At 63.1% G+C, this 26,124-nt stretch overlaps 4 protein-coding genes and 1 non-coding gene across 9 annotated transcripts in view; 2 read left to right on the forward strand and 3 right to left on the reverse strand.

The window, feature by feature from the left end:
• Positions 1–627: 627 nt before the first annotated feature.
• MCRIP2 (MAPK regulated corepressor interacting protein 2) lies at positions 628–7,358 on the reverse strand. Of its 3 annotated transcripts, XM_042922175.1 has the most exons (6): positions 7,181–7,358; positions 5,516–6,050; positions 5,296–5,413; positions 1,571–1,698; positions 1,239–1,340; positions 628–1,008 (listed from the first exon to the last, which is right to left on the reverse strand). In XM_042922175.1, the coding sequence occupies exons 2-6, from the start codon at positions 5,565–5,567 to the stop codon at positions 938–940; spliced, it is 471 nt and encodes a 156-aa protein (XP_042778109.1). In that variant the 5' UTR covers positions 5,568–6,050; positions 7,181–7,358; the 3' UTR covers positions 628–937. The 3 variants fall into 3 exon arrangements, with proteins under 3 accessions (XP_042778109.1, XP_042778108.1, XP_042778110.1); XM_042922174.1 differs by lacking the exon at positions 7,181–7,358 and having other exon boundaries at positions 5,516–7,170; XM_042922176.1 differs by lacking the exons at positions 1,239–1,340; positions 7,181–7,358 and having other exon boundaries at positions 5,516–7,170.
• A 2,635-nt stretch (positions 7,359–9,993) lies between these two features.
• METTL26 (methyltransferase like 26) lies at positions 9,994–12,356 on the forward strand. The gene is made up of 6 exons (XM_042921632.1): positions 9,994–10,889; positions 11,040–11,202; positions 11,367–11,426; positions 11,807–11,874; positions 11,978–12,056; positions 12,136–12,356. The coding sequence occupies exons 1-6, from the start codon at positions 10,693–10,695 to the stop codon at positions 12,181–12,183; spliced, it is 615 nt and encodes a 204-aa protein (XP_042777566.1). The 5' UTR covers positions 9,994–10,692; the 3' UTR covers positions 12,184–12,356.
• Positions 10,204–10,274, forward strand: TRNAG-CCC. Its single transcript has one exon. It is a non-coding gene; the product is annotated as a tRNA-Gly (tRNA).
• Positions 12,357–12,757: 401 nt separating the features above from the next.
• Positions 12,758–15,393, reverse strand: WFIKKN1 (WAP, follistatin/kazal, immunoglobulin, kunitz and netrin domain containing 1). Its single transcript, XM_042922049.1, has 2 exons — positions 14,980–15,393; positions 12,758–14,287 (listed from the first exon to the last, which is right to left on the reverse strand). Exons 1-2 carry the CDS (start codon positions 15,148–15,150, stop codon positions 12,809–12,811), a joined length of 1,650 nt encoding a protein of 549 aa, XP_042777983.1. The 5' UTR covers positions 15,151–15,393; the 3' UTR covers positions 12,758–12,808.
• A 1,757-nt stretch (positions 15,394–17,150) lies between these two features.
• RAB40C (RAB40C, member RAS oncogene family) overlaps positions 17,151–26,124 on the reverse strand; it is a 29,753-nt gene continuing 20,779 nt past the window's right edge. For all 3 annotated transcript variants that reach the window (XM_042921585.1, XM_042921582.1, XM_042921584.1), the window contains exons 4-7: positions 25,969–26,029; positions 20,134–20,211; positions 19,630–19,852; positions 17,151–19,047 (exon numbers count right to left, since the gene is read on the reverse strand). In XM_042921585.1, coding sequence (XP_042777519.1) covers positions 18,767–19,047; positions 19,630–19,852; positions 20,134–20,211; positions 25,969–26,029 — 643 coding nt within the window. In that variant the 3' untranslated portion in view covers positions 17,151–18,766. The remainder of the gene's footprint in view (positions 19,048–19,629; positions 19,853–20,133; positions 20,212–25,968; positions 26,030–26,124) is intronic.

A 26,124-nucleotide genomic window follows, 5' to 3' on the forward strand; every position in this document is an offset into this window, starting at 1 on the left:
TGCGGGGATGCTCTAGCAAGTTTAGCTGTGGGGACCTGGGAGGGGCCTCTCTGGGGCCCACCTGTATAGCGGGAACACCATGTGTGGTGGGAACGCGCTTGGCAGAATTAGTCCCTACCCACCGACGGCCCACACTGGGCTCCACCTGCTGCCTCCAGCCCTCTAGCGATGCCGTCCACACCGGGGGTACTCCACTCGGTCCCGTGTCAGCCGCAGGCAACCCCACCCACCCGAGAGGCAAAGCAGTGTTTCACAGGGCAACTCACCTGTGTTCAGTGTCCAGCAGCTCTGGGGGATTAAGAGACAGGACTAGGCGTCCTGAGACTTGGCCCCAGCCCCGAGCCACTGGGACTATATCCCAGGGCTAGTTTCGTAACATTTGTGGGTCTGGAGATGGGGTAAAGCACCTGCCAAGGGAAGAGAAAGCCGGGTGGTGCAGGGTAGGTCCAGTGACATCCAAGGAAGAGGAGCTGGCCCAGGGCCCCGGCACCTCTGTCAGGACCCAGAAGGGCCAGAACTGGGCAGAACCGCACTGTGGAGCCAAGGAAAGGTCGGGCTGGACGCGGCACAGGGACAGGAGGACCCTGACCCCACCCCCCACGCACCAAGTAAAAGCCACTCAAAAAGGGCAGGTTCTCGACTTTATTATTAGCCTGGAGCTCCTCCCTGCCAGCCCTAGGGGCTGGTCCCTGGGCACAGTGAGCAGGATTGAGGTCAGACAGTTTCAGCCCCTGGCAGCATGGGACAGCCGGGCCAAGGGGTCAGCAGGTGCAAAAGTCCAAATGCTGGCACTTCAGGTGTGGCCGGCGCCTGGCCGGGCTCAGGGTGGAGCATGGTCCGCCTCAGCAGTTCATCAGGGCGCCGTGGTCCTCTCCTGGCAGGGGTCCACCATGAGGCTCATTTGGGCCCTGCAGGGGAGCGGTTCCTTCCAAGGTGGCTAGGAGCAGTTAGTGATTCTGGCCAGGAACTGCTGCGCCCACCACTCGTCCAGGTCAATGGGCACGAAGTCTGCGGGCACAGTAGAAGGCTGGGCAGTGACGCTGCCTTCCAGGTCGGTCAATGTCTCTCCCTGTGAGCTGACCACAAGCCCTTCACCCAGGCCCAAATGTAGCAAGCGCTAGGAAAAAGCGGGTCAAGTTCAAGCGCCCTCCCCAATCCCCTGGGGCTAGAACCCAGCAGGGCCCAGGTCAGGGTCGGAGGGAGTGGGGGGGACTCCCTGAGGGCAGGGGAGGGCTCACTCTGCAGCCGGGGGTTGGGGGTCTTCTCCACATACTGCACGGGCCTGGGCCCACTCTCGCCAGCTGGGCCACCACCCAGCTGCCGCTCCACTTGCTGCCACGCTGTGGGGAGAGGGCAGTCGGACTGAGCCAGGGCCCTGGCATCCTGTCTTCCGCCCAGAGCCTGGTGGCCACCCTGGACCCCAGCCCAGAACTGGAGCAGGCAGTCCCCTGGACGGTCATGGGACAAATAGAGAGTCTAGGAAGGGCCCAGCCCTCTGGCTACTCTGAGTCAGGTGGCAGTGGGGAAGAGGAACAGGGGCCCGAGCCACACCCTCGGGCCTCAACGCTACCTTCAGACACAAATCGGACGTTTTCCTCATGGGCCAGTGTATAGGTCTCTTGGGTCCCCTCAAGGGATGGAGACGTGACGGGGGGCCGCCGGCCATTCACCCGATTGAACACGAGCCTTGGCCCTGGGCTGTGGAGGGGGGAGGAGCCAGTCAGCAACTGTCCAGAGCCCAGGTGATGCCCGGCAAAGCTCCAGGAGCAGGTTCAGGCCACACCCCCCCACCCCGGGCCCGGGCCCAGCCCAGGCACTTCCTTGAACTTCAGGGCGGCTGCAGGGGTGGTCGAGGCCGCTCCCCACAGGCCCAAGCCCCCAGCAGCTCAGTTCACACCTGCGGTCCCCAGCCATGTCCCAGATCCCCAGCAGGGTTCCCTGCTCAAGGCACACAGGTGCTCTTTGTCCAAGGGTCTCTCGGGCACCCCTGCTGCCACCTGCATCCTGCCTCCCCAGGACGGGCCAGGCCTCTGGCAGTCCCTGTTCTGACCTAAGCTACTGCCGGGTCACTGTCCCAAGCACAATTCTCGGCCATCTTCTTCCCCCACAAAAGCTTCTCCGTCTCACCGTTACCCCCGGTGTGGGAGGAAGGACCCAAACAAGAAGGTGGTCTGAGCCCTTCCCTCTTCCTGGCCGCCCCAGGCTCCGTGGGGATGAGCCCTAAGTGATGGTCTGGCCGAAGACCACTGGGTCGGGAAGGTGTGACTACAACCCCAGCCCAACCCTGCAGGCCCCAGACCAGGCACCGCTGTTGCCCACAGGGGTGGGAATGTTGAGTGAAGAGGCGGTCCCCGGGAGCCCAGGGCTCAGCCTACTGGGTGTGGGATGTCCAGGGAGCCGTTGGGTCTGTCCCAGTCAGCAGGGCCCAGGGCGGTGATGGGCCGCTCCAGCTGGCGGCAGCTGGCCTGGCCCTGCACACACAAAGCCCAGGACGGGGCCGTGGAGGGGGCGGGGCCCGCACCTACAGCAGGAGGTGGGAGCCGGGAGTCCTGGGCTGCACGTGCCACTCCGCCAGGCACTCGCGGTCCCGCCGGCCTGCTCGCCTTCCTGGGCTCAGGTGCCCCACCGCCGCTCGGGGGTCCTCCTTGGCTGAGAGGGCCACTAAAATAAAGAGGAGGGTCTTGAGGGGCACCGGTCCCGCCAGCTCTGGGCCGGCAGGGTCTGGTGGCCCAAGAAAATGTAGAGGGGCGGGGCTCCTCCCAGGCCTGAGCTGCACCAGCCAGGGGGTGTGAAGGTTTGTCCTTGCCTCGGACAGCCCCTCGCCTGCCACCCCCGCCCCCACAAAGGCTGCTGGTTCCAGGAAAGTGGAGGCCGGGCATCAAAAAAGCAAAACAAAAAAGGGAATTGCAGCCATAGGCTGTGAATCACAGGGACCACGGTGGTGGCCTGACCAAGGCTGCGTAGGGGCCCGAGGGGCAGGCGCCCACCTGCCTGCTGCCTGGAGTCATTTACGTAAGGCCCCTCCACAGGCCTTCTGGTGAAAGGACACTGGCTCGAGCGTGCACCTGTAGATGAAGGCCACACTGTGCCTGCTCCCAAGGGTGGTGCCCCCAGGCATGCTCCAGTGCCCCTGCTCAGGCCTACCTGGGTATCTTGTCACACAGTCTCCTCTCCGACCCCTGAGGTCGACCGCCCACCCGTTTTCCAGCCCAGGGCCCCAGACTCGAGAGAGAAGTGACCCGCCCAAAGTCACATGCTGCGTATGGGTGGCAGTTTCAGGACTTAACTGCACACCTGTCTGACCTCAAAGCCCACAACTCAGTAAAACCCCCAGGCCGCCTCCCCCGCCTGCTCACATGACCACAGGTGGTCACGCGGCGTCGTATTATTTTCTTTCCAAGGACGGATATCACCTCCACTGATGTTTTCTCTCCCGTCGGTCTCACACTGGGAGCAAGAGCTCCTCAGAGGCACAGACCCCACGTGGCCTGTTCACCACCATGGCCCGTGCCCAGACCCATGCCTGGCTGGAACCCCAGCCTGTATATTTAGCTGGTCAGACACCTGGCACACCTGTAGGGCACCAGGCGTAGAGGATGCGGCAGCGGCCCAGACACGCCCTCTCTCACCGGCCAGTCAGGGTGCTGCAGAGAAAACAACAGGAACGGAGCAGCCGTTTTGGGGGGGGGGGGGGGCCTGAGAAGGTGCAGGAGAGGGGGTAGGGAGGACCCGCAGGCTGCTTTGGCCTCCTGGCAGGGTCCTTTCAAGGCAACTGGGACTGGGGGCAGGGGCAGCTCCAAAAGAGGGAGTGATTTGGGAAGGGAGTGGGCCGGCCCAGCGAGCACACAGCGTGCCTCACTACTCCCTACGCAAGCGGGACACTGAGGGACATGCTCCCTCAGGCCAGGCTGGTCGGCACCACCCTGGCCTGGCAGGCTGCAGTGTGCCCAACTGGCTAGGGCCAGATGAGGACAAAGGTGAGGCCTCCTGGGGGTTTGAAGGGCTCTATGCTGTCTGTCCCGTCTTCTTCCCTAGCACTTGCCAGCTGTGTCCCGGGTGCACCCTGGGCCAGCGACAACGGGCAGATGGTGGTAAGTTTCTCCAGGTGGAGCGCCTGGGCCACTTGGGTCCCAGACTGTCTGCCTGGGTGACCAGAGGTGGCTATATGCCTAGGTCTCATTTATTCCTCTGGGCAGTAGGGCAGCTGTGAGGACCCAAGCTGAAATCACAAGGCAATATTATAGCTCAGCCTGGGTCCCAGGAGTCACCCCCCAAGGCCCTGTTCACCTGTCTCCCCACGACACACCTGTGGCTGGCCCAGAACGTTTTCACCACTAAGTTCCAAGTGTCAACCGGCCCCCAGCAGAAGGCCCCCCGGGGAAGAGTCTCGGCCCAGAAAGATCCCCACAGGATGCCCCCTCCAGGCAGGCGCCCGTCACCTGCACCCTCCTCAGCATGCCACCTTGTTTATCTGCTGCCTGGACACACAGCCCTAGTGCAGGCGGCCTCAGGCCTCTGTGGGCCTAGAAGAAAGCCCAGGGCCCAGGCAATGCATAGAAGAGCTGACACCAAAGGCCCAGAGTCGAGACAAAAGAGTAAAAGGCTCAGGTCTGGGAGATGGAGAGGATCTGACCTTCAGGTCAAGGTCACGTGGAGGCCAAACTGACTGGGACTGCCATTCCTGGGGCCACAGGGGTGGTAGGCTGGCAAAACTGGTGATCATAAAAAGGCAGAAAACTGCAGCTTCCAGCAAGCCCTGACCATCTGTGGGAGGCCTCCCAGTGCCCAGCCAGGGTGTTGTGGGTGAAGGGTAGTGGAGGGCAGTGGCCTGGCAGGGCCAGAGGGAACCACGTGCACCCTCTCCCCTAGCCGGTTCCGCAAGGACGGGGCCAGCGCCAGGAGGCCTTCAGGGCCAGCACTCCCGAGGATATTTTGCTCTTGTCCTCCTGGGCAGCTCGCCTCAAACCTCGGCCTTGCCGCCCAAGGTCGCCCGGGGCATGTGAGTCAGCCGCGTGGAGCTCCTCCGATCCAGGAGCTGGTCAGCTTCCTCCCCACTCGGGGTCGCCAGGATCCCACAGGGCCAGCGCGGGTGAGGGGTTCATGCACATCCAGCCCAGCCCCTCCGACCCAGCCAGGTGCCAGGTGAGGTGGAGGCGCCGAGGAAGCCAGAGCTGCCCGCGCGGGCGGGGTCGGATGCCCCGCCCCCGCGCCCTCCCGGGGCATGTGGCCGGGTCTCCGCAAACCTTCCCCAAGGTCACCCTCTCTGTGCCGCGGCGGCCGGCCCACGCGTCTCACCTCGACAGGGGCCAGGGTCCCGGCGGCTGCGCCCGCGGGGGCGATGGGGTCGGCGGCGCGGGCTGCCGGCATTTCAGGAGCTCGCCGAGCCTGCTCTCCACCTGCTGCTGCGAGGGACCTGCGGGCACGGGGCGCGTCAGCCGCCGCCGAGGCTGGGCGGTCACTGCGCGGACCCTCCCCCCGGCCGCCCTGCCCGCCCCCGGCCCCTCGCCCCACGCACCTGTGCGGCGCTGCGCGACCAGCTTGCTGGGCCCCTTGGTGATGGTGTACATGGTGCGGACGGGCAGCCAGCCCGCGCGCTCGCCCGGACGCACGCCCTGCCCTGCCCTCCGCCCGGGCTCGCACTCGGCGGGGGCCCAGGGCGCGGCCCCTTTAACCGGCGGCCGGGCGCGGCGGGGAGGGGGCGGGCCGCTACACGCCCCCGGCCCTTAAAGGGCCCGCGCGTACCGGTCGGCCTCGGGGCACGCGGCGGAGGTCGGGCTGTTGGGAGGCCGGCCGGGGCCGCAGTAACCAGCGCCCCACCCCGCATGGCTCAAGGCCAAGGCAGAGGAAGCGTTCTGAGGCCTGGGACGGCCTTCGGGCGCCTGAAGGCCAGGTGAGCCGCGGGGGAGGCGGGGGCGTTGGCAGGCGCTGGGAACGCTCTGTGTGGACCCTGGAACCAAGGCTTGCCCCCGCTCCTGTCGGGGAGCTTCGGCCAAGGTGCCTGCGTGGGCCTGGGCCAGTATCAGGGGGCATTCTGGGCCTGTGTCTTGGGACTGCTGGGCCAGAGACCAGAAAAAGTGGGTCCGCCCCCTGGGTTTGGGCAGAGACCCAACGCCCTGGGAATCTCCCTTCCACTCCAGGGGACAGGAATAGTGGGTGCACTCCATTTCCTGACTCAGCCTCCCATGCCAGGGTCCCCACCCAGCTTCAGGGAGGGGAGGCCCCTTATAGACTGGGACCAGTGTGAGGGTGATATCCTGGGGAGAGAGAAGGTGGGTGAGGACGCCCAGTTTGCCTGTTTCACTCCAATTGGAAGGGAGCAGTTACCTGCCACTCCCGCCCTCCTGGAGGCATAGAGGTCCCCCTCCAGAGCTGCCTGGGGACCAGGCCTGCCTGGAATGTAGGGGCCAGGTGGCCTCCCACCCGCAGGCTTCCTTCGTTCTAGCTCACAGGCTGCTCCGAGCTCCTCAGGTTGAGGCCGGGGAACCAGGGCACTCTGGAGCCTGTGAGCCTGAGGACCTGGTGGGCTCAGCACAAGGCTCCCCTCGTCCTCCATTTGGTTGAATTCAATCCTTAACATCCCCCCACCCAAGAAAACACTCTGTCCAGAGTTGTCCAGGGGTCTTGGAATCCACCCCCGAGGCTTGTGTGGCTCCCACGGGGCTCCTACACTGTTCCCACAAGTATTTGAGGAGGCTGAATGCAGCAGGCACCCGGGCCTGGGGAGTCCAATGGGGCCATGTCTCAGTCCGGAGCTGCCACCGGAGGGGCAGTAGCCCTGGAGCAAACGCAGCCCCACTTTCCCTACACTTCCCCTTCAGAGCAGGGCTGAAACAGGCAGAGAGCACAACATGGGGAGTGGGAACTGTGAGGGGTTAGCTCCAGTGGGGGGGGGGGGGTAGTGACATCAGGAGGAAGGCACCTGTAGGGAGCAGGGCTGGTCTCCCCCAGAGATGTCGGCTCAGCCTCGCTGCCCCCAGAACACACCCTAGCTTGGGATGGAGCCTGGGGAGTGAAGTTTCTGTCCCCAGACTCACTCCCCTTCCCCTAGACTACACTGTCCTTGAAGGCAAGTTGGCTGGGAACCCCCTGCAAGGGGCCGGTAACATGGCCTTTGGTGGAGAAGCTGGGAACCCATCCCCAAGCTGGAGAGAGGCAGCTAGACAGAGGGGTGGGGCCTCACCCAGCACGCAGAACAGCGGCCACCAGCAGCTGGAACCATCTTCCTATAGGGCCTTTGGAGTGAGCAGACACTTTTACCTTGGACTTGGCTTCCAGAAGCAGGAGAAAATATTTTTCTGTTGTTCTAAGCCACCCAGTTTGGGGTGATTTGTTACGGTAGCTCCGTGAAACCAAGGGAAGGGAAGCAGTGATAAGGAAATAGGAAGTGCTGGGGGGGGGGGCAGGGCTAGGGAGGAAGCGTGCACCCCCATCGGGGTGGGCAGCAGGGCAGGGGATGTCTTGTTTGCTCGTGGCTCTCTGGGCACTAGAGATTTTATCATGTGGATAAACACTCACTTGGAAAGGTGCCCCGTGCCACAGAAACTTCCACACAGTGGGTGAGAAGCTCAAGAGGGCTGCCTGGGAGCTGAATTCCACCTCAGGACACAAAACCTCAGGAGGCCCCACGGAGCACGGGCCATGGGGTGGGGCGGGGGGGATGACGTGAGAACCAAAGGCAAAGGAAAAATGAAATTTCCTTACAACTTACAGCCCGTTGACAAGTCCTTGAAACTGGCAGAGTGACCTTCCTCTGGGAGCTCAGCTGCCTCCATGATGACGCTTTGCTAAGGGCAAAAGGCAACCTTAGCCTGACACCCCCGATCCTATAAGTCTACTTTAACATGTAAAAATTCCTTTGGAAACTGCCCTTGTCTTTTCCTGCCCACGATACATGTTGGCAACCACACTCCAAGCCTATGGCCTGCTCATCTACACCTGAAGGGGTTCATGACTAGGATTTATTGGACAGTAGTAATGACCCTTCCCTAACAACAGCTGGCCCCCTCGAGGTCCTGGAAACCTTGCTTCCAAAATTTCTTAGAGACTTATACTATCTCTAAGCCCATCCCAACTTGAAAGTACATAATCCATCGCTCCTCACGCCCCCAGTGCAGCTCTTTGTGCCCACATTTCCTATTCCCGTGTTTTAATAAAACCACCTTTTTGCACCAAAACGCATCTCAAGAATTCCTTCTTGACTGTCAGTGCCGAACCCCAACATTTTCTACATCAGGGGACACTTCCAGGGGTCCACCGTTCAGCATTTGCTGGGGGGCCTAGATCCTCCCAGAATCTGACACACATCCATGACTTTCCAGAAAGTGTGCGTTCACAAGTGTGCACACCAGCCTTCACAGGCATGTGCACGTATTCACCTACACAACAAGCAGGAAACGCTTCAGGTCTGCCTTCGCCAGGTCAGAGCCTGGTGAGCGCCCAGTGCAGGGGGTATCTCACATGGCGTCCAGCCCGGAATGACAAATACGGCAGGCGGGTATCAACCTAAGGTCAAGTACTGTTGAAAGGAAGACTTTGCTGAGCATTTGGACAACTTCCGAAGCAGGGCCATAGGGCATGGAGGAAGCAGGGACACCGGTCAGTCAGGTTCCCCGCCTCAAGAGAACATCTGGTGTAAAAGAAAGCAACGTTTTCTGCACTTTCAACCCTTTAGACACCAAGTGTGTGGGTTTCCCTCGCCAAGCAGTTCTCTGCAGACATTGACCGGGTGTCCTACAACTTAACTCAATTCTGACACTCTTATCCGGCATTATGCAGACCCCCGGGGCTGAGGGCCCAGTCCCACGAGACCACCCCCTCTTCCGATGCCAGTCACAAATCCAGGCTGTCACCTGTGCCTCTGATCCATCGGCTCTGAGTCGGGGTTCTCATGCCCCCCCCCTTCTCAGCCTCCATAATTTGCTAGAACGGCTCACAGAACTCAGGGAAACCCTCACTCATGTTTACTGGTCCATCGTCAAGGATAGGACTCTTGGGAACAGGGATGGAAGAGACACACAGGGCAAGGGGTGCGGAGGGGGCTGGGAGCCTCCAGGCCCCACGGGGGCGCGCCACCCTCCCGGCAACTCCGTGTGTCCCTTGACCTGCCCGGAGGCTCCCGAGCCCCTTTCCTTGGGGTCTTTGTGGAGGCCCCGTGACACAGGTGTGGTTGATGAGATCATCGGTCCTGGGTGATCAGCTCGGTCTCCCACCTGCTAATCACAGGTTGGGTCCCCCGGCCACCAGCCCCCAAGGCCCAAGGGTCACCTGCTTGGTGGGAACCCAGGTAAGGTTGAAAGGGGCTTGTCACGCACAAACAGCAGTCTCCTCTCCACGCCCACACATGGAAGGACAAGGAAAATGCAGAGTACACCCAACGTGGCTGGAGGCAAAAGCGCATTCAGGAAAGGAAAGCCGGGGCTGTGAAATGGTGGTCACGTACAGAATGCCAGGGGGCCTGTCCAGAATGGCCAGCCCCACACCACTTCCCCAGCCTAAGCTGCAAGACTGCCATCCTCCCCTGACGAAACCCACATCTCGGCCCCTCCACGACAATCCCAGGTTAAAGCCCGGGTCAGGGCCACCATCTGAGCTCTGGCCAGAGTGACGTCGGGTTTGGGGATCTCACTCGTGAGAAGCTGCCCACCAAAGATAAACTGGCCGGCTGCAGAACAGGGCCCCTAGGAGACACGGGCCCCAAGCCGTCCACGGGGAAAACACCCTTGGACACAACAAATAGGGCTCCGACCCCCTCACAACGTCCGGGGACCCTGGGCTAGCGCTGGTCAGGTCAGCGTCACCGGAAAGCCCCGAGCAGCACAGGACCGCGGGGCCGGCGGCTAGGACCGCCCCGCTCGCCCGCGGCCCCGCTCGCAGGGAGCCCCGCCCACGAGGAGCCCCGCCCCGGCCCCCGCCCCACCGAACGCCCGCGGTTGCCATGGTTTCCACGGCGCCGGCGCGAATCCGGGCCTCAAGCCAGCCTCCCTTAGCCCCCCTCGTTCCTCTCTAGCGCTGGGCGCCCAAGCGACGCCGCGAGATCCCCCAGCACGCGGACCCCGCCAAGATCGGTGCTGCCACCGCGGCTGCCGGCTGCAGCGCGCAGGGGCCGGCCTCCCGCGAGGCAGCGCGCATGCACCGTAGTACTTCTGCGCGAGGAGAGGGTGCGTCACAATCTCTTAAGTCTCGCGGGTAGGAAGCTGGACAACGGCGCCGCTGGTGTAGTGGTATCATGCAAGATTCCCATTCTTGCGACCCGGGTTCGATTCCCGGGCGGCGCAAGCGTTAGTTTTAGTTTTCCCCCATGTCGACTAGACGGACTCGCTGACGACTGCAATTTCAAAAGAAAACCAGAACCGGGGAAGCACCAATTCTAGTGCAGCGCGAACGAGACGATTTCAGAGAACAAGAGCTTTGAAAATGCCAGAGCGGCCACGGACACCCGGGCGCTGAGCTGATGGTCACCTGTAAACCAGTGACCCCAACTCACTGCCCAGTCCCCTCGGCTTGGCTGCCGCTCCCGGTGCGACTCCCGCGGCTGCGGGCCCCTTAACGCGCTGCGCGCCTCCTCCTGGGAATTGTAGTCTTTGGGGAGGCCGGACCAGAGCTCCCGGCAGTGTTCGCGGCGACGGACTACGGCTCCCGGCGGGCCTCGCGGCGACGGAGTACGGCGACCCGCGGGCCGGCTGAGCTGCTGCGATGCTGGTGGCTGCGGCCGCAGAGCGGAACAAGGAGCCTATCCTGCGCGTGCTGCGGCAGTACATGGACCCGGCCCAGCGCGGCGTTCGAGTGCTCGAGGTGGCCTCTGGCTCCGGCCAACACACGGCCCACTTCGCGCGGGCCTTCCCCCACGCCGAGTGGCAGCCGTCCGACGTGGACCAGCGCTGCCTGGACAGGTGCGGAAGGGCTCCCGGAAGGCCGGGTCCCGGCTGGTGAAAGTGGGCGGGAAGCAAGGGCAGGTGGAGCGGGGCCTGTCCCGCTGTCCAGACTCCTCACGCCACCCAGACCCCTCGAAGCTCCCCCAACCAGGTGCTGCCCTTCCACAGCATCTCGGCCACCACTCAGGCTCAGGGCCTGTCCAACGTGAAGGCCCCGCTGTACCTGGACGTGACCTGGGATTGGGAGCATTGGGGCGGGATCCTTCCCCAGTCGCTGGACCTGCTGCTCTGCATCAACATGATCCACATCAGCCCCCTCAACTGCACCGAGGTCTGTGGGAGCAGGTCTGTGGGCCATGCAGCACCCCTCCCGGTGCAGCAGGGAGGGAGCAGGGCGGCGGTCTGCCCCACGTCTCAGATGGGGCACTGAGGGCTCTTTCAGGCGCGTGGGGGAGAGAACGCTCTTCACCGGTGCCCTGTTTTCTCACTCCCCAGGGGCTCTTCAGAGCAGCAGGACACCTGCTCAAACCCAAGGCGCTGCTGATCACCTATGGGGTTAGTGTCCCTGCCGGAGATGATGGGCCTCCCCTGGCAGGCCAGTCCTGACCCTGATCCCAGCCAGTCTATGCTGAGCTCTCCTTTCTGGACTCTCTCATTTTGGTTTCAGTATTTTCGGTTGCTTTCTCCCACCACTGCTTGTCACCGTTAAACCCCACCCGGTGTCTTCTGTCTCGAACTCCCTCCTGGTCACCTGCCAGGCTCCCTGCAACCCCTTGGCTCACCAGCTGGTCCTCAGCTGTCCCCCATCTTGGGGGCGGGGAGGGCTGTGTTCTTTTCTTTGTCTGAGTGCCAGCATGCCAGTCTGCCTGTTTGCTGAGGAATGGCTGACCCTGTGTCTGTGGGTGGCCGGCAGAGCTGTCTTCCCGTCTCCACAGCCTTACGCCATCAATGGGAAGATCACTCCGCAGAGTAACGTGGACTTTGATCTCACTCTTAGATGCAGGTCAGAGCTGGATAGGTGGGGGGCCTGGCTGGGAGGGCAGGTGGGCTGGGTGACACCCCCCAGCCGCCACAACACCTTCTCCCCTACCTCCTTCCCACTGCAGGAACCCTGAGTGGGGGCTGCGGGACACAGCCCTTCTGGAGGACCTGGGCCAAGCCAGTGGCCTGCTCCTGGAGAGGATGGTAGGTGGGAAGGGCCGGGGGCACAGGTGACCTCCCTGGGGACCAGGGGCAGCTGCTCCAGCCAAAACATCTTCCCTAGGTGGACATGCCAGCCAACAATAAGTGCCTGATATTCCGGAAAGAGTAACTTTCTCCCGCATGTTTGTGTCTTCACCAAGACCCGTTCTGGAATAAACCCAGATGCCAGCCCCTGCCTCCCAGGGCTGGGCCCTGGGGGCTGCCCTTGCCTGGTCTGGGGGCTCTTGGCTGGTGGCCACTGGGCTGCTTAGAACCTGGGAATAAAGTGTTTCTTGCTGCTCATTGCTGATGTTAACCGCGCCTGCTCCTGGGGGCATTTCTGGCGGTGCTGGGTGGGCAGGCTGTTGTCTCCAGGGGCTCTGTACTAGGGGTAGGAGGGGTCTGGCCTGTGGAGTCAGGGCTCGGGGGCATCCTGGACCGTGTTGCTCTGCTCCGGCAGCAGAGGAAGGAGGGAGAGCCCAGGGACTGCCGAGGCGGGACCGAGCTGGCTGCCTGGCTCTGCTGCCACGAGAGGAGGTGCCCATCTCGGGCCGGTCATGGCTTGTGCTCCTGCAGGGACATGGGAGGTGCCCGAGGAGCCAGCGCTCCCTCGGGCAGCGGGTTACCAGCCGGAAGGCAGGCTGAGTGGGGTGAGGGTCCCACCAGGAGGTCCGGCACCCGCAGGCCATGAGGTCAGGCTTTTATTCAGCAGGACAGGAAGGCAGGGTGGGCAGACACTGGTGGGGGGGGTGGGGCTAGTCCTGGAAGCGGTTCAGCAGCTCACAGGCCTTCTTCTCGAGCAGCTCCGAGATCTTTTTGACACGCTTCTCGCTCGCCGTGCGGACGTAGCTGCCAGCGTCCAGCACGGCCACGCCGTCTCGCACCTCTCCCATGATGACCAGGGGGCCGTCGCCAGCTGTCACGTTGGGGCAGGGGCAGGTCCAGTCCATGCCACTCAGCGTCACCTCCAGGTACTTGGTGCCCAAGAACCTGAGGCCCATCTTGTCATCCTTGAGCACCTCGTCCAGGGCCACGCGGGCGATGCCGCCGCCCCCCACCTCGGGCTCCTCCAGCACCTCGGTGAGCCGCCCCACGATGGCGAAGTCGCTGCGGCACAGACTCAGCGCCAGCTTGCTCCGCAGGCGGCAGGCCCGGCAGGGCGGCGTGCGCGGCACGGGGCAGGCGTCCTCGCAGCTCGCGCGGCTCTCGAAGTTGTTGCCGTTGCCCTCGCAGCCGCCGTAGACGAAGGGGTGGCACTGCCGCAGCAGCGGGCTGTAGGCCCAGCGGGGCTCCCAGCCCTGGCAGCGGCCCTGCACGGCCGGCAGCACGCAGGCGTCGCCGGGGCCGCGGGCGCAGGCCCGCTGGCACGCCTCGTAGGTCTCGAAGCCCCGGCCGCCGCCCTCGCAGCCGCAGGCGGGGAAGGTCATGCAGCCCCCGCGCTGGGGGTCGTACTGCCAGAGGACCAGGCCGGAGGGGGCGCCGGTGCAGGCCTGCGCGGCGGGCAGGCACTCGGCCGGGTCAGGGGGGGTGGGCGCCGCGTCCCCGGCCGGCTCCCGCCGGACCACCGACAGCGGGAAGTCGGCCCGCAGCAGGCCCGCGGCGTTGCGTGCGGTGCACGTGTAGAGGCCGGCGTCCTCGGGCCGGGCGTTGTAAAGCACCAGCTGCCCGACGCTGGTGACCACCACGTTGCCGTACATCTGGTCGGGCCGCATGATGAGGGTCTCACGCCGGTTGCTCTGCTTCTCCCAGGTCACGGCCGGCGGCGGGCGGCCGCTGACCTCGCAGTGGAGGCTGGCCGTGCCCCCCACGAACACGGCCTGCGGGGCGGGGCTGCTGTAGAGGGCGGGTGGCGTCGGGGCATCCCCGGGCGTGGGGCGGGCCGTGGTCTCGGGTGGGCCGGGGCTGCTGGGCGGCCAGCTGAGGACGTGCTTGCAGGGCACCACGTGCAGGCGGAGGCCGCGCAGGCAGGCCTCTGCGTCCATGTAGCAGCGGTTGTAGTAGGTGAGGCCGTCGGAGGCACAGGTGAAGCTGGGCTCCTTCTCGCAGCGGTCACGGCAGCGGCACACGGGCTGCCCGTCCCAGATGTCACAGTCGGAGCCCTGCTGTGCGCACGTGAAGCCCTCACAGGAGGCCGGCGGCGTGGGCACAGCCGGGCCGCCGTCAGGGAAGCGGGCCGCCACGCAGCTCTGCAGCCCACACACGTTGGCGCAGCACTTCTCGGAGGCCTGGCAGTCCTGGGCGGGGGGGGGGGCAGCTCAGTGGGGGCAGCTCAGCGGGGACCCTAGCTCTGCCTGGCAGGCTGTCCAGAGGGAGGGGGGCTGAGCTCCTGCTGCCCCTCCCGGACCTGTCCCCCCCCCCCCCCCCCCCCGTGGGAAGCTGAGCGCGTCTGCAGAAGTTTCCCTCCTGTTCTCTACAGTGAGCCACAGCTGCCCGCTGTCTAGGGGGCCGTCACAGGTGTTGTCTCCCTGAGCCTCACCGCATCCTCAGACATTCCCCCTACCAGGCAGGTTTCACCGCAGAAACGAGGAAACCGAGGCCCGGGGCGGGGCGTGCACAACGTGCTCAAGGCCACTGCAGGGCTGCAGGGCAGAGGTCCCGCATGGCCCCCTGCCTTTCTGGCTTGCTGGTCCCAGGGTGCGGGCAGGTGGGTTCGGGGAGCGAGGAGGGGGCTCTTAATCTTCAGACACATGAAGGCGCAGACTGGGGGTGTTCCCTGGGGCCCTCGTATGTGCAGCAGCCCAAAACCAGCAGCAGAGCGTGGGGAGCCTGAGGATTGGGGCCCAGGATTGGGGCCATAGTGCAGCTGCTGGGTTCCCCCTCTGTGGGCAAGGCCTGGGTGCAGGGGTAGGGGGCAAGCCGCCAAGATGCCCTGAGCCCCCCACCCCCACCCCCAACGAGGGCCGGCGGGGGTGGTGCCTCTGCTTACCTGGTCCCCGATGCACTCACGCTCACAGGTGCTCTGGGCATCCACCCACAGGTTGGGGCTGAGCTGGTTGGGGCACACGCCTGGGTGGCTCCTGGGTCCTGGCGGCAGGCTGGCCCCCAAGGTCAGCCCAACCACGAGGAGCGGCAGCAGGAGTGGCCTCGGGGCCAGCATGGGGACCGCCAGGACAGGGGGTGGGGGATGTGACCACCGGTCCCTCCTCAGGCCCTGCCCAGCCTCCTCCCTGAAGGCATCTGCCTCCCCAGGCCTGTGGTCGCTGCCCCTGCCCTCCAGCCCCCAGCTGATCCCGGGGCTCTCCCCTCACCCCCAAGGTCTAAGCCCACAGCAGATGCTTCGTCTCAACACCCCAGTTCGAGGGGCTGGGTAGGTTCCGGGCCTCTCCCAGCTCTGAGTCTGTGCGTGCGGCGCCAGCCCCTCCCCTGCCTGGCCCCTCTGTGGTCAGCGCAGGGCAGGGGGTGGGGAGGGGAGGAGAGCTGGGGAGGGGCCGAGGCCCAGGAGCACAGAAGACACTGGCCGCGAGGGTCACCAAGGGGCGGAGAAGGACCAGAGAAGGGCTGGCTGCGGCGGGAGGGGAGGGGAGGGGACACTGTAACTGGAGCCCCTCCTCCCTCTGGGCGCTGGGCTTCGGATGGAAGGGCCCTGGGATCAAAGCTGCCTCTCAGACCCTCCCAGCCCAGGTCAGGGGAGGGGGCCAGGCTGGCCAACCCCCTCGGGCTCTCCAACCTGCCCCAGCTGTCCAGGGCCTGGGTCTCCCCCAAGCAGGCCCAGGCCAGCCCCTTCCTTAGATTTATTTCTTCCAGACAAGACAGAGGCACAGGGGTACCGTGTTCAGCCCAGCAATGAGTAAGCATTCTGTTCCTTCCCAGGAAAAACTCCACAACCTTCTCCTGGGAGAAGGGTCACGACCTGCCAACAGGTCTCGGGGTCAAATTGAAACCCTCTCTAAAGTTAGTGGTGACGTCCCTGAAGCACAGGGGTGCACAGCGAGCTCGGCCTGGGCCTTTCCATGGTGACCCTCAGCAGATGAGGGTTGGGGGAGGCCAATGCAGGGCTGGACTTTGCCCCCGCCCCCAGGATGGCCCTGGTCCAGGCTCTTCCACAACTGGACAAGGCACGTGCCACCAGAGTGAGGTCCCGGGACGACCAGCAGGGAGGGAACTGTGTGCCCCCAGTATGGCCCCCAGTCGCACAGGCAGCAAACACTGCAAACATGGCTGGTGTGAGCGAGGCACTGAGTGTATCTACTTGGACGGACTTGAATTTCAGTGGTTGTGGCCCCATGCGGGGCCAGTCCCTAGAGGCCAAGGCCACCTAAAAAGCACCCTGGAGATGGGGGGGGGGGGGCGGTTTCCTGGGAGCCGCACAAGCGCCTGGGAGGAGGAGCCTTCCCTCAGACGGGTACGGAAGCCCCTCCCTGGCAGGGCTGGCAGGGAGAGCTAATGCAGCAAAACAGGACAAAGCCGCTGGAACCCGCCCTTCCAAACCCTTCCCCAGGGTCTGGGGCCCCACGAGCATCTGCTCTGAGATGGGATGGAAAACATCCCATGACCCCACGTCTGACCTTATGACCTAGGAGGCAGAGTAATAAAAGCCGTGTCTGGTCAGCGTGAGACCGGGAGACGGCCCAGATACGGAGAATGCATCCTGGGGGACTGTGGGCACGGGGTCCAGGACGGTCCCTCAGAGCTGCGGCCAGAGGCCTGGGTCCCCGAGCGCGGGGCTGCCAGGTTCAGAGTGGTCGTTCCCAACCCCCCAGCGCCCACCACAGCCCTGGACTGGGCCTCACGCACTGTCGCCCGGTGGCTTTCCGGCGAGGGCGCCAACTCCAGGCCCGGGTAGTGCCGTGCTGAGCGCTGGCAGGCGGCGATCCCGAGTCATCCGCTGCATCCCTGGCTCTGTGCCCACCACCCTCGCAGGCGGCGGAGCGAACTCGGCAGTTAGGCCCTGGCCCCACGGACATCGAGGGCGTTCCTACCCTCGGAGGCAGCGCGGCACAGAGCGTCTCCGTCGCACCCGTCCGGCCCACCGGGAAAGGCCGTGCGGCCACGCTCAGCCCTCACAGCCAGACGCGCACCAGCCGTCCAGGCCAGGCGTGGAGGGGGTGTCAACGAAGCGGCACCGGACCCACCCTGCCACGTCACACCCACCACTTGGCCAGTTAAAACCAGAGGCTTTAATTTCTATAAAACGCAGCCTGAAAATCAGAGCTGAATTAGGTTTACTGTACAAAGAAACAAAAACCGTCCAAAATGAGCACAGGAATGGTGTGTCAGCAGCGAAAAGTAGTGTTGATAAGGTGAACGTAGGACTGTCCACGTCCTCAAAACACAGTCTGTGTGACGGGGTTCAAAGTCCGAAGAAAGGGGCCTGACAGGCAAGACAGGATGGGTGTGGCCTCCTCTGCCTGACCCTGCTGAGGCCAGGCCTCACACGGGGACCCTGGGTGCCCCTGCACACCCGGGCCACGGCCCCCACCCTGCCTCCCAGACACCCAGGACAGGAGAGTCCCAGAGCCCAGGATGGGGCCGTGAGTAGGAGGTAGAGCTGAGCACCAGTGTGACCCGGTGGCCGTGTCACCAACCAGGTGGCAGGAGGAGGCTGGCTGGCGGGTTCTCCAGGAGAGGCTCGGTGTCTCTGCTGCCGGGACCACTCCAGGCAGCATCACTAAGAAAATCTGGGTCAGAACGGTTCTGGTGACGTGTGACCCCGAGGGGTGACGCCAGGCCAGGAGCAGCTGTGGGGTCACACCCGAGGCCAGCAGACGGAAGGTGGCAAGAGTGGAGGCCAGGTGCCCCAGGAGACAAACAGGCAGATCTGTCCAGACCCGCAGAGCACCTGGCAGCCCCCCTGAGGATCTCGGCGCCTTCTCACGGGAGATGCTGGGCCGGTTTCATGGAGCAACAGACAGAGACAGGACCGGAAGGGAAGGGGCAGAGTCAAGGGGGAGGCTGTTCGCCCCCACACGTGGAGGGACACGGGGGGAGTGCATCCCACTATCCCCTCTGAGAAGCCCCAACATTCCCCTGGGGAACCTAGGAGATTGCCCCCAGCTCTGAGCCCATCTGAGACGCGCAGGATGTCACCCAGGAAGGTGTGGCCGCACCATTCAGACGGCCGGAGCCGTGCGGGCTGCCCAGCCCCTTAGGGGGGCACAAGGAGCCCCGTACTCAGGCTGGCGGAGGCAGCCACGGGCCCTAGAGCCCTGCCCGAAGCTCCCACCTGTCCCCTATGGTCTATGCACAGCCCACACCCCACGTGACGTGTCTGAACTCAAAGGGTGAAGTCTTGGGGGTTCCTCCTCGTCTTTGCCTCAAATCCCCTCCCTCTCCCAAGGTCCCGAAGCTTGAGCCCACAGCTGACAGGGGCTCACGTGTGGCTGCACCAAAGGCCTCCCTGCCCGTCCTTTAAAAATGTACAGAAAGGTGAACATCTTCCACATAAATAAGAAAGGGAGCCAGGCCTCCTGGGTCCCCAAGGGCCGCCCCCTTGAGGCCGGGCCGGGCAGAGCTGCCCCCCGGGCACTTCCCAGCCGCACGGCACTGCGGGGTCCCGGGCTTGTTCCGCCAAGATCCCCGCAGCGCTCTCCGGTCCCGCGGAGCTTCTCTGGCCCAGACCACTGCCCGCGCAGTGAGCCCCCACGCTTCCCAGGAGGCGGCGAGGTCAAAGCCTTCCCTGCACACAGCGCCAGGCCCAGCGCCCGGCCAGAGACGCTCCCCGAGCGTGAGCCCTCCCGGAGCGAACCGGACGGGGTGGCACCCGGCCCGTCCTGCTAGGAGATCTTGCAGTTGCTCCTTGAGCAGTTCTGGGGCGGGCTCTGCGGGGGGCGGATGGACTTGGACCTCTTGAGACTGTTGCCCTTGCTGCTGCCCCCGCCTGCCCCACCGGCCAGCGAGTAGGAGCGCCCGTGCATCATGACGGCGTTCATGCCGTTGGCCATCGAGAAGGACTTGAGATGGCTCTTGATGGTGACCGGCAGCGGGAGCTTGTCGATGAGGTGCACCGGGGTGCAGGAGACGATGGCCCGGCAGCACAGGTCCTGCAGGCTGAACACTACGGATGGGGGCGGGGGGAGAGGGAAAGGTCAGGCGGCGGGGTGCAGAGGTCCGCAAAGCTCAGGCTCGCCCTGCTCGGGACCCTGGATGCCCACCACTCCACAGCCCAGCTGCCGGTGTCCCGTTCCCGACTTCTCCCTGAAGCCGCACGCGGAGAGGTGCCCCGGGAGACCCCGCTTCCAAGGGTCGCCAGCCCTGCCCTGGGGCCTAACGGGAGATGGAGGCCTCCAGCCAGCCCTGGCCCTCTGGCAGCTGGGGTGGGACGGGGCTGAGGGACGGGGGAGCACACAGCCAGGATCTTCATGGGTCAGCTCCAGGAGGGGAGGCTTGGAGCCAGTCCCCTGTTTGCTCCAGGGCAGAGTCCACAGCACTCCCTCCCAGCACCGAGGCGCAGACCCCTGCACAGCGCCGGGACCCCACACAGAGCAGACACAGGGCGCAGGCTAACTTAGCTTCCAGGTGTCAGGGAAGCAGCGGGGATCTTGTTTCCCCTCCAACCCGGGGAGGCAGGCCCCTGAGTGGGCTGCCAGAGGCCCCCTCTGCCTCCGTTCTCCTGACCGTAGCTGCGACACCACCTCACCTCGGTTGGGCCTCCAGATCTTCTCCATGCCGTGCCTCATAAGCACGATGCGGGACAGCTCCGTGAAGGACTCAATGACATTGAAGTTGCACAGAGGGCTGACCTCGAAGAAGGTCATGCCATTCTTCTCTGCATAGGCGCGTGCCTGCTCTGTTGGAACTTGCCGCTTGAAGGCCAGGTGTAGCCGGTTCCCAACCAGGATCCGGGGGACCCCGGGTGCATGCTTGCGGGGGGGGGGGGGGGGGCACAGGACTCAGCAGAGGCACGAGCACAGGACACCCCCATGTTGGCACTGTCCCCCTGCCCCCAAAGCAGGCAGGGCCCTCACTGTCCATTCTGTGGCCACCGAGTATGTGGCAGTCAGTGTGCAAGATGACAGAGAGCCAGGGCAACGGGCAGAGGCGGGGGTAGGGACAGCCAACGGGGTCCCCCAGCTTCCTGCCGGGGATGGGAGTGCACCCTGGGAAGGGACCGTGCAAGGGCTATCTATGGATGCACACCTACCTCATCAATCTCCTTGATCCACCGGTCGATGCCGTCAAAGGACCAGCGGTTGGTGATGTCATACACCAGGAGGATCCCCTGCAAGGGAGACACGGGCGTCGAGAGGCCGGGGGCCGCCTGGATGGAAGGGGTCCTATTCCAGGCACAGTGCCCTATGTGGCCAAGCACCACTCCTTTCCAGCATAGGCGGGGCGAGGGCCACTCGGCTCCAGCCAGACAGCTTTTATTTATTTTATTATTATTTTTTAATGTTTATTTATTTTTGAGAGAGACAAGAGACAGAATGTGAGTGGGTTAGGGGCAGAGAGAGAGGGAGACACAGAGTCCCAAGCAGGCTCCAGGCTCCGAGCTGTCAGCACAGAGCCCGACGTGGGGCTCGAACTCACGAGCTGTGAGATCATGACCTGAGCCGAAGTTGGACGTTCAACCGACTGAGCCACCCAGGCGCCCCTCAAGGGGATTGTGTGGGTCACACGTTTTCCATGTGAAAAACGCCTGGCTTTGAGACTCTGTCACGCTTCAGAGGCATTGCTGGCATCAGCTCTGCACGCAGGGCTCAGCCAGCCCTGTCCCCATCTCCTCACCGAGGGCAGGCCCGTGTGGTCCTGGATACCCTCTGTGTGGGGTGATGGCAATGGGGGGATCTCGTGGGCTCAGTGCTGCCTCTTCCCTCCCTATCTTGAAGACTTGGCTGGGAAAACTGGTATTTTTTCAATTTCTTTCCTCCAAACACATTGTAAGCATTATCCTGTGATCATTTAAAAATGACTCAAGCTGAAGGGGCGCCTGGGTGGCTCGGTCGGTTAAGCATCCGACTCTTAATTTTGGCTCAGGTCACGATCCCAGGGTTGTGGGACTGAGCCCCGTGTCAGGCTCTGTGCTGACAGTGTGGAGCCTGCTTGGGATTCTCTTCCCATCCCCTCTCTGGCCCTCTCCTGCTCTCGAGTTCTCTCTCTCAAAATAAATAAATAAGCATTAAAAAAAAAATCACCCAAGCTAAGACAGTCTACACAGGTCTACAGACAGTGTGGACAGGCCCTGCGGACAACCCTGGCAGGCAGACAGGGGTGATGTCCCTGACACTGTCCAACGGAGCTCTGCTCAGGGGACCCGGGGGACGAGCAGACGGGTTCTTAGTTTTCCAACCCAAATTTGCAGGCAGGACGCCAGTCACTCTAGCAGCCCCCCGCCCCCCGAACTGGGCAGAGGATCTGCTGTGGGGATTTTGCCGCACGTCCCTTAGAGACCAAGCAGTCAGAGCTCAGCTCTGGGCTGTCTCCGCCTGCCTGGCTCACCCATTGTCCCTGCCCAAGAGATCTCCATCACGAGCCGCAGAAAGGTGATTCCAGCAGAGAGCGTAGCTGCGGGCTCCCGCCTCTCTCTGCCCCTTCAGGCCACTCTGAAGCAGGCTCAGGAGCCGGAACCTCTCAGCAGACAGGATCCACCCCATCCTGCCCCATCAAGGCTCCATTCAGCCTGTGTCTCTGTCATACACGGGGACAATGCAGCTGAGATCAAAAGGACAGGGCACCCTCCACCTCCAAATGTGCCTTTCCCCTCAAAAAGTGTCCTTCAAATCCTGCAAGACTGAAGTGTAGCCCTCGATCTTGTCGACGTGGAGCTCAAAACCCCACTCTTGGGCCGGAAGGCCGCTGGCAGGGCAGAGCCGCTTGCCGAGCCGGGAGGGACCCTTGCAGGGAAGGAAGAGCCAGGCCCGGAGCAACATTCTCTGGAGACAGATGTGCACAGACTCACTTGAAGTCAAGGGCGGAGACACCAGTCTGGCGGGGGCAGTGCCACGAGTGAGACTGGACAGGACCCGTGAGCAGCTGGGGTTAACCCTGTTGCCTGGGGCACAAGGAACAAAGCCTCTGGCTAGTGCTGCAGTGGGGGGCCCCTGACCGCCAACCCTGGAAACCCCCCTTCTTCGACATAACAGAGGGCGCATGTAGTGACCTCATCTCAGCCCCGTTCATACAGCTAAACGTGCAGTCCCAGGACTGGAGTAAGTCAAGGTATGGACGTACCAAGTGGGTATAAACGTAAGACACGGAGGTGCACAGCAGACTGTGAGAAGTACACAGATGTGCAGACCTTTTAAGTTGTTTTTTTTTTTTGAGAGAATGAGCACAAGTGGGGGGTGGGGGAGGGGCAGAAAGAAAGGGAGACAGAATCGCAAGCAGACTCCACTATCAGCTCAGAGCCCGATGTGGGGCTCGATCCCACAAAACCCTAAGTGAGATCATGACCTGAGCCGAAGCAAGAGGGGGACGCTTAACCAACCGAGCCCCCCAGGTGCCCCTGCACAGTTTTTAGAAACAGAAGTACAAACACACAACAACCCACAGACAACAGTTTCCACGCACAACCACGTGTTGGAGCTCGACAGGGACTCACCTTCTTGCTCCTGCTCACCTGTGTGAGGCTGAAAATCTCAAACAAGCAGGCAGAAGCTCATCTCTTGGGCTCAGGCTTCAGCCACGCCCCTAGGCGGCTGTGGAACCCCTGGCTGTCCCTCCCAGCTGGCGCCAACCTGCACCCACAACCATCTTCCTGCGGCTGCCCCAGTCGCGGTCCATCACAGGGAGGAAGGACACAGAGCTGGTCACATCGCAGGCAGCAGGGACCAAAATGAGTGCGGGAAGGACAGGTGGGATCGAGCACACGTGGCACCGATGAGAAACCAAAGCGAGGCTGCTCGTTACCAGAAGACCCCAAGGGGTCCCAAGTCGGCCGTGCATTCCAAAGAGGCAGAAGGAGGAGCAAATAAATTCTCACTATACTGTTTTTTTCAATTAATAAAAGTACCACAGGCTCAGAGGTTTTAAATGAGCGGGTACTCCAGGGTACAAACAGAAGCTCTCCCCATCGCTCCAGGGATAACCGCTTACCGTCTCATTCCTGACACAGACGGGGATGTGGTGCAAGCTGCCCAGCCCCCACCCGGGACCCCCTGCCCCACAGACGCCAGAGCCTCACGCCAGGCTCAGCGGGTGGCGCGGCTGTTGGCGCTCAGGTGACTTCACCTACTGTGTGATTACCAACACCTGAGATGAAGGCCTGAGCACGTACAACGTGACCCGGGCCACAGGATTCCCAGAGGTGGGAGTGCGGGGCCCAGGTCCTCATTCTGTCCATTTCTGAGCTACCGCTTATCCCTCCGAAGATGCAGAGAGATTTTAAGGGTGAGCAGTTTGACGAGCTTGGACAAACGTACGTACCTGTGCCACCAGCACCCCAACCGAGGTGCAGAGGTGCACTTTTTATGAAGTCAGTTTTTGGCACGTGTGATACATGTTGTACGGTAAGGCTCCCAAGGAGCTCTGCCTACGCCCCCAACACGCGCCCAGGCTTCTGCCAGGAGCAAGACAAGCACTGAAAATGGGGAGCAGGTGTCTGTCAAACGGTCTCTGGCCCAAATGCCCCCCAAGCTGGGCGGTGACAGGTGGCATGCTGGTACCCTCACCAGCAATCGTGTAATGGCAAATGTGAGCCCGAGACCATTTTTCACAGGAAACCCCTTTTCACGGGAATGGATCGAACCCTCTCTATCCAGACCAGCGCCTGGCCGTGCTCTCCCCAGTGCTAATCCAGGTGACCCCAAACCCTCAATTGAACAGAACGTTCCCTGTTCCTGGCCCCCAGTCCCCTCCCTGGGACTCCAGGGGACCCCCACGGGAGGCACCGGCCTCCCAGGGCCACCTCAGCACCCAGCAACAGCAAACACGGGCCACAGTCCAGTGGTCCAGGACAGAAAGGTACTCATGGTGAGAGCCACGAGACAGTACCGCTGTGGGGCAGGTGACAACACACAGGGGCTGGCCAGGGGCTTCTGTGTTCTGGACCTTACGGGACCCGCAAGGCCTCTCTGACCTTAACCGAGGGTAGGAGAGTGACAGGAGAGAGGAAACTCCACTAGCGGTATCATCAGCTGCAAAGTCAGGTAGTGCTGACCATGCAGACCCCACCGTCCTCACTGCCACCACCAGACGGGACAGAAGCACGACAGGCAGAAGCACCCCAGACTCGGCGCCCGCTGCCGGCCACCCAGCCCCGAAACGACCAGCACCCCAGGGCTAGCAAAGCAAAAGCAACAGCTGATACACAACCGACTGGGCTGGATGCTTTGGAGAGAACGTGGACGTGGTAACAGGATGTGCTTCCTCAGAACGCACAGTCTGGCGAACGTGCAGGCCTGGCTGCTGCTTTGGTCCTCAAGTGTCTACACAGAAGTGGGTGTCTGTGGTCTGTCCCACGTTCACACTCACAGCAGGCAGGGCAGCCGAGGCCTCTCGGGTCTTTTCTCAGCATCTCCCAGGGGGCCTTTATTATCATACCCAACGTAACTCCTCCCATCTCTTCATTTTCCGTTTTATTACAAAAGTGGTATGCATTTATTGTAGCAAAGTTAGGAAATGGTAAAATGCAAAAGAAACACGTCGGAACTCACCAGTGACCCATGGTCCACTGACAATGAACACTAGCGGTCAGAAGACAGCCTTCTCGTCTCCTATGTATAAAACCACACGTGGCGTCCCGCCTTGAAGCAAAAGCGGCCCGTGGACCACACGTGCGTGCCTAAACTCTCCCTGTGCTCACTCAAGCTGACAGGCCCCAAAGCTGCGACCCACACCCGGAGGTCCCTCTGTCTTTCCTTGCTTAGGCTCAGTTTAGGACCTGCCGGGTGCACACCACCTCTGCAGGGCCCCCCCAGGCATCGGGCACGCACTGGGGGTAGCCTGTGCATGGGTCACATCACCAAGCTGGCCGCTCCAGGGGCAGAGCTCCCAGGACAGGAGCTCCCAAGCCCAGCCTGGGGGTCCTCCACCCCAACCTCAGCAGAAAGCAGATGGGGGCCCCGTTTGGGGTCTTCCTCCCGATCACCATGCCAGAGAGGCTCCCACTCAGGAGGCCCTGGAGGAAAGGCTGGGGCTGGGTGCTCCTGTCGACATCTACTCAGACTCCATCCGACTCTGTCACAGAAGAAATCTCCCTCTGGTTTCCCAGGTCCCATGGACCAGAAAGAGTAGCACGGGAATGGCTGGGCATTCATCCCTGCTCACGAAGCAAAACAAATGCCCAGGGGACTCCCCTCAAGCCCGAGCCAGAGTGGGGGGCTGGTGACAGGCAGCGCTTGCTCCTGCTAGATGCAGACCCACCTGTGGCCCGTGCCCCACAGCCAGAGGCCCGGCCACGTGCCCAAGCGCCAGGTCCCTGCACGAGTGTGTGGTGCTCCTGACGGGGGACCCTGCCTGGGGTGCAGGGCAGCTCTGACTCCAGGGGTCTCCTCCGCAGGGGGGTCACAGCCTGCCCTGAATCAAAGCTGACAAACCCGACCCGGCAGTGAGAGTCCACAGCTCTGTTGGTGTGGCTACTTTCCCTTCGCCTAGCCTTGAACCACACAGACCCAGTCAGCGCGTAAGCACGCTGGGGGAACCTGGGGGCGCAGACAGAAACGGGCAGGCGCCCCTGCCCCTAAGGGCCTGCAGCAGCCCCCTCCGCGGTGGCTCCGATGCTCAGTCCCTGAAGTCCTCAACAGTGATCCCGGCCAGCCTGCCCGGGCAGCCCCCTCTTCCCAGTGAACCGGTGACTGAGCGGCTCCCCAAGGCTCCCACCACACCTCCCGCAGAGCTCGGGACGCCGACTGGCGCCACAGAGCTCTGACGGCCAAGGCTGCGTCACTCAGAGGACATCCTCGTTTGAACTCCTAGCGGAAGCCGGGTGTTCAAACACCAAGACTTGCTTAGAAAGAGTGACGCACGTGGGGTGTGACAACACAGCAGCCGGGGAGGTTGTCCTGGAGAACGGCACCCGCACTGATGATGCTGGGCTTACCTGCGCGCCCCTGGAGTAGGACCTGAAGATGGTGCAGAACCTGCCCTGGCCCGATGTGTCCCTGCAACACAGGGGACGGGGGACGCAGCACGCACAGCGTGAATCCTGGGAGGCGCGCGCCCCCTCCCCCCACACACAGCGTGCCCTGGCTGACCC

Source organism: Panthera leo, chromosome E3 (assembly GCF_018350215.1).
Source record: "Panthera leo isolate Ple1 chromosome E3, P.leo_Ple1_pat1.1, whole genome shotgun sequence".
Classification (NCBI taxonomy): Eukaryota; Metazoa; Chordata; class Mammalia; order Carnivora; family Felidae; genus Panthera; species Panthera leo.